Below are 10109 nucleotides of genomic sequence, written 5' to 3'. Positions count from 1 at the left end.
GAGTTATTATGAACTAAGATTCGTAATTTTAAATCTCAGAGAAATCAACAAAGAAATTTGAAAAAAATTCAATTCTTCAAAATAGAAAAATTTCAAACTGCAAGTTTCGTTCTGTAAATATAATAAAAAAAAGACAAGACAAAATTATTTATCTTACAATGTTGTTTTATGTAATTGTAGTAAAATTTAATATGAGATTGCTTCTTTAATCAATTTTTTAATTGTAAAGTACAAAATTTATAGTTTCTCAAAAACGACGTTATTTTATTATTAAAAAAATAACAAAATGCCATAAAAACAAAAATTTATTAATTTTAATTATAAAATTATTATTATAAAAATGAATTCAAATATCTAAATATAAAGTGTAAGCTAATTTATAACTCCGAGTCATTTTCTGAAGACATCCCCAAGTAGTCACCCTTTGATGAAATAGAATCTTCGGAAAAGATATCCGTGTCATTTTCTTTTGACTTCTGTCCACTTGAAGTACCACTTTGCTCAACATTATTGTTATTAAGTTTTGCAAAAGATACGTTGGCGATCTGTTTCCTTCGACATTGTTTCTTTGCTTCGTCATCCTTGACATCAGTTTCACATCGATGTTTTTGCTTAACAATACTGTCTTTTGACTTCGGTCCATTTGAAGTTCTAGTCTTCTGAAGATTATTATTGCAGGGTTTTATGTAAACTATATTAGCAATCTGTTCCATTCGATGTCGTGTCATTGTTACTTCGTTGTCATTTACATTCATTGCACGCCGATGTTTTTGCTTTGTTGCTCGCAAGGCGTTCATAACGCATTCTTGAAACATTTTTCTGTCTGGGCTCTCGAAATTTCTATTTGCACGAACAGCTCCTAAAATTAGTTTCATTATAAGAACATTTATACAGAATATTCTAGACTTCGCGAGACATCCGTCAATAATGGATTCCTAAGATCATTTCAAGACAAAAATCCTAATATTAAAATGTCGGCGCTACAATAGTTTTTAAATGGAAAAAGATTTAAAGTTGACAAATCAAAATATCTGAAATTTGCTCGCTTAGGTGTGCTACATCGTTCCGTGAAACTGTATGCAAAATCTATATATATGAAAAATAAGATTTATACTTAAAAACATCTTCACTGCTGTAATATTATGTCATATTTCAGCACGCTTATTTCGAACAGTTTAATTTACTAATTTTAATGTTCATTTCCACCAATGTAAATTAATTTAGATCTCAGTTTAACTTACTTTTTATTTCTTTTCAATTTTTAAAACTAAAAAAAGTAAAGAGTAAGTTAAACTGAGATCAAAGTTAATCTGTGTTGATAGAAATAGGCATAAACCTTTTTTATATAAAAACTATGGCATCCTCGACCTTCTGATTTTAAAATTTTTGTCTCGAAATGATTTCAGGAGTGTGTTATTAATGGGTATGGTTACGCAAAGTTTGGGACATGATAACAAATATAAAATCATTTATATATAAAAAATATTTGAAGAACATAATATAAAAATGTTACTAACAAGAAGTAGGCAAGAATTAGAAAATCAGTTCAAAAAAGTTCTACAAACAGTTTTAAAGATGTTTATTAATTAGGTGAATCATTATGAGTTTATGGTCCCTTGTTTACTAATAGAATATTAATAATTATTTAAGATTATATTGCACAGTATATAAAGAGATATAAAAATTATAAGTAATCATTGACATTAGGGAAAGCAGCTCGAATGATGTTAATCTTGATATATGTTGTCAGGGTCAAGAAAAGTTCCAAAAAAGGTAAAAAACGTATGATGGAAACAAAAACTGTTGGAAATAAAAGCAAAAAATGATGTTGAAAAGAGTACATACTGCTGTAAAAAAAGATGGTAAAATGCCGAATGAAAATTGTTGAAAGAGAAAAATATTTATTACGAACTGATGGTTTCTATCTTATTTCAGTAAGATCTAGTCTCTAAGTTTTTATAAAAATATTCTCACACAGCAAAATTGTACAGCCCGATTGTTGCAAAGACCTTTTAGAAAGATTTAAATCTTTCACACCTCATGTACAACACTTCTAAAGAGATTTTGCAAAATGTCAAATGAAATGTTGCAAGAGAAATGTTTCTGAAATCTATCACAAATATATATAATACTTTTTTTAATTATATATTTCAGAAATATTTACATTTATTATATTAATCAAATTGTAAATAAAAAATAAAAACGTATAATAAAAACAGTAGTTATATTTTATATATAATTTTAAATGCATTTCATTTATAATTTTTATTTCAACTTTTTGATACGCATATTCTGTACATAAGAAATCCTTTAAATATAATACATTTAAATATTATTGTTGAAATACTTTAAAACGTAACTGAAGTTCTTCTTAAATATTACTAATTGTGAATATAATTAATTTAAATAATATCTTTGAAGTAAACTTAATATACATTAAAAGTCTGTACGTCAGGTTAAAACGTTGTTTGAAATTAAATAAGAATTTTAAATAATTATTCAATGATTTGAATATGATGCTTTCCTTCTGCTTGAATTATTATATTATTTATATGTTACAGAATAAAATATTAAAACATTGAAAAAGAAAAAAAAAGAAAATCAATGGAAAAACAAATGAAAAATAAATGACAATAAAGAAAACAAAAAAGCGACGGTGTCATACAGACCCATATAGCACAAAATTTGCAACAATATTGTTGCAACGTTGCAGCAATGTTGCAACAATATTTCTGCAGCCTTCTGTGCAGTATGGAGAATAAAAATGTGAATCCATTAGCCTAGGTTACAACAAAGTAAACGAGAAAGCGATGTGAGTAAAGCAAAATACATAAAAGAATAAAAGGCACTAGGGAAATTAATGTGAAATAAATATACTTACGAAATATCGTGTACATCAATTTGGTATCAAAAAGTTGACGTTTATTTTTATTGCCCCACCAAGTAAAATGTGTAGTAACTTCCGGAGTCATCGCTTCATTTATAATAAAAGTAATCGTTTCTCGCAAGTTAAATCCTCCAATATGTATAAAGTAATCAACCTAAAAATTATACGTATACAAATATTGAAACTTGATATTACAATCATAGTACAATTATAATGAAAAATTATACAAGTTATTACGATATCATCTAACTCTTTCGGCGGAAGTTCTTCAAAGCGTTCAAATTCTTCTATCGTATGTAATGGTAACATATTTGGTTTGTTAGGAATATTTCCTTTGTTTATCACTTTCTTCTTCAGAAGTTTTTCAATTGTAACGAAACGTTCGTAAATGCGCCTATAAATGAACAAAATATAATTCATTAATGTAGCAAACATTATAATATAGTAAATATTGTATCATTGCGTAATGTACGTACTGTAATTTTGGATCGTAGTACTCCTTTATATGTCTACATAAACAGAAATGATTTAAACTTTGAATAATGAATATCAACGTTTGAAAAAAAAGATTAATATATGTGAAAGCAAAATATGCTATACAGGGTGCGGCATAATTAGATGAACGATCATGGCGCCATTTTGTATTTCTTAGACATTACTCAGTCGTATTTGATCTTTTGTAAAGACGTGTACAATTTGTATATAATGAAATTAAAACGAAATAAAGCTTTCAACAGTAAAATAAATAAATAAAAGTTAAGTGTCAACGTACACCAATAAATTGTCCATTTTTGATGACTGCAGTGCTGTTGATTGCTTTTCCATTAAAGGCTTCTTTTTTAATATTATGTCTGATATAATTTTTGGTTTTGTACTATCAACTTGCGTAGTCGTATTAGTTTCTGTGCTACATGGAGTGGTGGCAGAATGCAGAGTTGTTGAGATAGATTTTTCAATTTCAGACGTCGATGCAATATTTAAATATGGTTCATTATTAGATGCAGTGACTGTTGGTGAATTAAGAGGTTGAACTGTAAGCTGAGGTGTGTAATTTATTTGAGGTTGAACTACTGTAGGCTGAGGTGTGTAATGTGTTTGAGGTTCATAATTAACGGATGGATACGTATTGTGAATTCCAGTCAAATACCGTTGATTATCGTTTTGTTCACGCGAAACTGAAAAATTTGGAACTGTATACTCCGATGTTTGGAGCAATTTTGTGAAACTCTTGTCATTCTGTTGAGACGAGTACTGTGTAGCAGGTACTTTGTTCACATTTTGGTTAATTTCCGATGTCATATATTGTGTGTAAGAGTTACGAGCATAGGAAGTTGAGTGCAAGGGAGTAAACTCGTCTTGTGAATGCATAATATTCTGTGATAGGTTCTGTGTTTGCATGTTGTGTGATTGTTGCACGTAAATATCAGGTAACTTTTTGTCACATTTAGCAGGTAACTTTTGTTCACATTCAATAGGTAACGTCTGTTCGCATTTAGTAGGTAACTTTTGTTCGGATTTAACAGGTAACTTTTGTTCGCATTCAAGTTTGTTATGATTGTTCATTGTGTCCTGCAAACTGTCGGAGTCTTCGATTCATAACTTCGGAGTACAGCTCTGATATCTTCGATTTCTGTATTAATTATAGCCGATTTCTTAGTTTTATTTAGACCATCATCGTCGACGGATGTCCTTTTATATCGCTTTGGCTTCTGAATGTTTCTCTTTGGTCGGTTGACGTCAGTTGCCATTGATGTCTTTTATCAAAAAATAAAAATAAAAAGACAGACAAAAATATAAATAATAAATAAAATATTGTACATATAGAGGGGGATGATTCTAAATTTTAAAATATATAAAATATATTTAGAATAAATTGAAACGAAACTTACAAAATAGTAGCTACAATAAATACGCAATCATGACATAAATTAAAGGTATTGTCTTCTAACTGATTATCTTTATGATTATGTTTGTTTTGCAATAAAGGCATCAGATAGCATTTTTTTTATATCTCAGATATATGAATAAGCGACCATTCTGCAGAAATCAATGAACATTTAAAAAATTCAAAAAGTTCTGAAGACAAACCTACATCATAAAATAATTCCATCTTTGAGAATTTTCGAATAACCAGGAAGTGATTCAAATTTTCCATTACAATGTTAATAACTACACAAATCGATGAATCACGCAACATACAGCAATTATTACGTTTCGCAATACTAAGATATAATGCATCATTTTCAATCGAGCGATATTGTGTACAGTTTGAAAAAAATTCTTCAGGAACAGGACCTTTTGTGTGCGGTTGGAGGCATCTATAAGACGATTCTTTGGAAGTGCAAATGCGTATATAAGAATTTTCTTGTTCCATTATTCTAAGTGCAATTTGCTGCAGTGGCTGATTTGGTTTCCTGCAAAATTTACTTATGAGGCGCATATTGTTCTCATAAGGAAATGCTGAAAAACAATCAAGTGGGCCCAAATTTTTCGCATCATTACATATATGAAGTAGTCCATGTATGTTATACGATAAAAAAAAACGACCCATACAATTGTTCACACATCTTGACAAATTTTTGTAAAGCGAGCTCCGCATATCTTAAATGCAGATTACTTCTAGTCGGCAGTACTAGACATCGAATTGCTGAGTGTAACATCAAAAAATGAAAATAAAGATCTTCAGGAAGAACATCTTTAAGAACAACAGGCCCAGTATACAGAAGGAATTGACGGAATTGCTTTAAATCTTTTGTAAAATGCAATAGACCTTGGACGACGAGCAAATTCACGAGGGCAAAACTGTGACAAATTGTTTAAAGATGCAGAAATTTGTAATATTTGACGGGCACATAATTTACTGGACTTCGTAAATACACCATCTACCCATGCCGATATGCACTTTTTAACGACACCCAAACAAATAAAATGCATGTATTCGAAAGGGACCTGGCTAACTGCTCCCACGGGAAGTTTGGATAGTGCACTTAGTCCTTCTTTATGATGATCTTGATCTACGAGCCTAGAATATTCGTCATCAGTTCTACAACGCATTGGACCGAATGGAAAAACTGTTCGTTTTTCTATTGTCACTCCTGTTATGTAGCATTTTGAACATGGATTAAAAGCCACGTGTCCTTTATGATTTAGAATAAAAGCGCGAGCAGGCGCATCGGCTATAAATGCACGTAAACGAATCGGTAACTTAATGTCTTCATAATCAATACCACCGTCACGTATAATTTTAGTCACTTCATTTACAAAAGTTTTAAAAAAATCACAAGCATTTGCGGGTTTTCCTGGTCCACGATAAATTCCAATTACTTCAGGTTCAGTATTACAAATATTTACAATTCTGATCTGAATTGGCCATATTTGAGAATTTCCCGATTTATCCAAAGCACCACCATCAGTATTAAAATCTATTTCTAATATATTTGGAATCAAAACAGACTGAATTTTTTTAAGACTTTTAATTACTCCTTTTTCAAACCCAAAATGAACGTATTCGCCGGGTTCGACAGTGGACAATTCTATTCGAATTCTGGGGGTTTTTAAAAGCGTTCGCGAATCTTTCGGAAAATAAGAAAAACAAGAATGCATTTTCAATATTTTCAGAATCTTACTTCCTGTCGTATGTGATACGTTATTGTCAAGAAAGCATTGACGAAGTAGTTGCAAAAATGAGTGCCTACTGTCCTCATCAGTATTGTCAGTAGAAAAACCATCAGTTATTTCTTTATGAGCGACAAAGCTGTCACTTGATGCAGAGAGCTGTGACTCATCGCTGTTGCATACAGAAGATGCGAGTGATTGAAGAACTAAATTAGTGTCAGCCGATTCAAAAATTGTATGCTTTAAATTCTTTGACACATTATTAGGTATATTAAACGACTTAGATAGTTGAGAATCTTCCGCGACAGAATTGTGTGCAATAATCAGATTACTATCTATGTAATCGTGAAGAGAGGAAGAAGATTGATTACTATTCTGCATTTTAGATTGTATTTTGCGTATACCTAACTGTAGTAATATTCTTCTACGTTGCCGGTACAGCAACTGATTAACAGGCTTACGACCATAAGATACTTTATATTTTGATAGAAATTTCATGTTTCTTGAGGTACTCAAAATAAAGATTATATTCTGTACTTATATATAATATTTTATATTTTTTAAAAAGAATTCATTTTATATGAAACCAAATGTCAGAAGTATATATAATAAAAGTCACCATATATTAAATGTTGAATATTTTAAAGTAAATAAAGACAATAAAATGTAATGCTTATATATTCATGTTAGATTTATAAATAAAACGTACTAACATTCATTGAAACTCACATTAGTTTGATCCAATCTAAGAATCCTTTGTAAATTATATCAAATACCATAATTCACCAGTTATGTACCTGAAATCAGTAATATTACAAAAAGATGTGATAAAAATTTACAATTTAAGTTGAAGGACCCGAGAAAAAATATTTTTTATATAAAATATGTCCATACATAAATATATATAATCATATATATATTTATATATAAATAAATATATAATTATGTATTTTTATATATAAATGAATATATAATTATATATAATTACATATAATATAGTTATATACAATTATATATGATTATATATAATTATGTATAATTATATTTAATTATACTCGTATACATATTTGTATGGGCATATTTTATATATAATTATACACAATTATATATATGATTATATATAAAAAATTTTTTCCTGGGGAGCCCTCTTGTTTCCAAGATATCCCTCAATAAATGATACAAATAAAAAGACGATTAATATATCTGATTGACAAGACATTGACCATTTTTTATATATCGCTATCTAGCCAGAAATGGATAATGTAATCGACGTTGATTTGATATCAATTCAATGATTTCAACTTTAAATTAACGTTAATTGATTTGATTTTAACATTAAATTTTTACGTCGATTTTATTATCATGTTTGACTAGATATTGTAGTATATGTTAATAAAATGTTTATAAAATTGGAACAGGATTGTTATGCAAGAGCTTAGATCAAAAATTTTTTTTCATTTTTTTAGGTTTTCAAGCTTTCATGGTTGAGAGTTCCAAAATAAAAATAAGTCACTTTATTTCTATTAAAAACAGAATGGGAATGTGTACATATATATATATATATATATATATATATATATATATATATATATATAATATATTTAGGTTAGGTTCCAAAACGTGCTCTTCAAGGAAAATTTTACTCGAAATTTATGTATATATGCATATATATATATATGCAGTACACATATACTATATAGGTATTATATCGAGTAAAATTTTCCTCGAAGAGGATGTTATGGAATAGCTTTGTCCGGAAGATGAAACTATAAATTTTAGCCTAAAAATGATGAAGAGTTTCTAACATTATCAAAATCCTTGTACATTCCTGTTATAACTTTCACTAATTATATATTATATATTAATTTCGCATAAATACCATAATTCGAGCCTTTGGATTTTCTTCTCGTATGAATCAGCTATCACATAATATGATTGTGTTACGCGCGCGCTTGCGAATAGTGTTAGGATGTCTTTCCATGCAGTTTCCTAGGCGCATGCGTCACATATTTCAGCTTATCGGCTGCGTTCCGCATAACACAAGACCAATAGAACATTGAGATTCTTATGTAAATCAATATGGCGGCTTTGTGCCAGATTCTCAATGATCCAGCAATTTTATGTTCATGCTGTTATACATGTTATGTGGATTTTATTATATTCTCTATATACGTGTATATACAGTTGGAGAAATTATGTTAAATGTAATATAAATAACATGTTCCAAACGGTCTACTTAAAATTTTGTGTTAATTTAACATTATCTAGATGTGTTAAATGATTACATTATTACTGCGTAAAAATAGTATTTTAAGAAAAAAAGAAATGTAATTTTGATCGTAATTTGAAGTTAATTGTGTGTACAATTAACATAATTTTTTATGATGAAATTAACAGAATAGTAAAAAAGTATTGCAATGATCCCAATTCCTGTTATAGACATCAACACTTTTTCTATAAATTTTAACAGATCAAAATGTAAATTTATAAAAACAATTTTTCATATTATTTTCACAAGTCTACATCCAAGCAGAACAAGTCAAAATGACATCAAAATGATTCACAATTATATCAAAATAAAATGAAAGTAAATTGTAATTGATCGAAAAGTGACTTTTAATGATCATTTTACAGTCACTTTGACATCATTTTGACGTGATGACTCCATTCTGCTTGGGCACTTATATCTGTTAAATTCAGTTAACATAACAGGCAAGTGTTAAATTTACACATATAAATAATATATATGTTGCGAACAGTGTAATTATAATGGATTCACGACAAACCAATTGATAATCTATTTTTTTATTTTCCTGAAACTGGTACATACGATGTATAGTTCTAAAAACGTATAATCATAATATACGTATTTTTTTTTATTTAATCGAAATAATTTTTTTCTATTGTGAACAATCATTAAATTGTAAATTGATTTTTTCAATGTTAGAATATACTGCCTAATTTATTATTTAATGTGATTAGAATTATAGTACAGCTACAAATAAAAAATTATTTTTAAATAAATGTTTAAATATTTTTTTTATTTTAATGCATATTTAACATTTTGTAAAAGTATATTATAAAATATTATGTTTCCTGCTCAATTTGTAATTAATTTGTAATTTGTATGCAATTTTTTTCAAGATGGAGAGATGCCTATAGTTTATTAAACAATACGAAGTATACATATAAGCTGTCCAATAATTGTACCTCTTATGTACTGATAGACAAGTTAAATTGAGCAGAAAGGTCCTCTACTATTTTGTAAAATTCGTAGTAATTGATAATTAAGACATTAATTACTGAAAATTATTGACTTAGCCCAGTCCATTACTTAATGCAAACACGCGGCAAAAAAAAGCCGCTCGGTACTGTGAGGCGCGGAAAAAATTGTTATTTAAATGACTATAGACACACAAACGGCGCACTGCCACTTGAAAAAAATAACTTCCTGTGCGCTTTTCGGGGAAAAAATATTTTATATGAATATATAAATATATTATATAATCAAATATAAATATATATGATTATATATATATATATATAAATGAATATATAATTATATATAAATAAATATATATTTATATATAAATAAATACAGAGTGTT

At 28.4% G+C, this 10109-nt stretch overlaps 1 protein-coding gene across 1 annotated transcript; it reads right to left on the bottom strand.

The window, feature by feature from the left end:
* Positions 1-287: 287 nt before the first annotated feature.
* LOC105203099 lies at positions 288-8946 on the bottom strand. Its single transcript, XM_039447259.1, has 7 exons — positions 8382-8946; positions 7232-7299; positions 3660-4641; positions 3364-3396; positions 3125-3281; positions 2882-3041; positions 288-859 (listed from the first exon to the last, which is right to left on the bottom strand). The coding sequence occupies exons 3-7, from the start codon at positions 4448-4450 to the stop codon at positions 378-380; spliced, it is 1623 nt and encodes a 540-aa protein (XP_039303193.1). The 5' UTR covers positions 4451-4641; positions 7232-7299; positions 8382-8946; the 3' UTR covers positions 288-377.
* Between the last annotated feature and the right edge of the window lie 1163 nt (positions 8947-10109).

Source organism: Solenopsis invicta, chromosome 3 (genome assembly GCF_016802725.1).
Source record: "Solenopsis invicta isolate M01_SB chromosome 3, UNIL_Sinv_3.0, whole genome shotgun sequence".
Taxonomy (NCBI): domain Eukaryota; kingdom Metazoa; phylum Arthropoda; class Insecta; order Hymenoptera; family Formicidae; genus Solenopsis; species Solenopsis invicta.
This window is presented reverse-complemented; position numbering and strand designations above follow the sequence as displayed.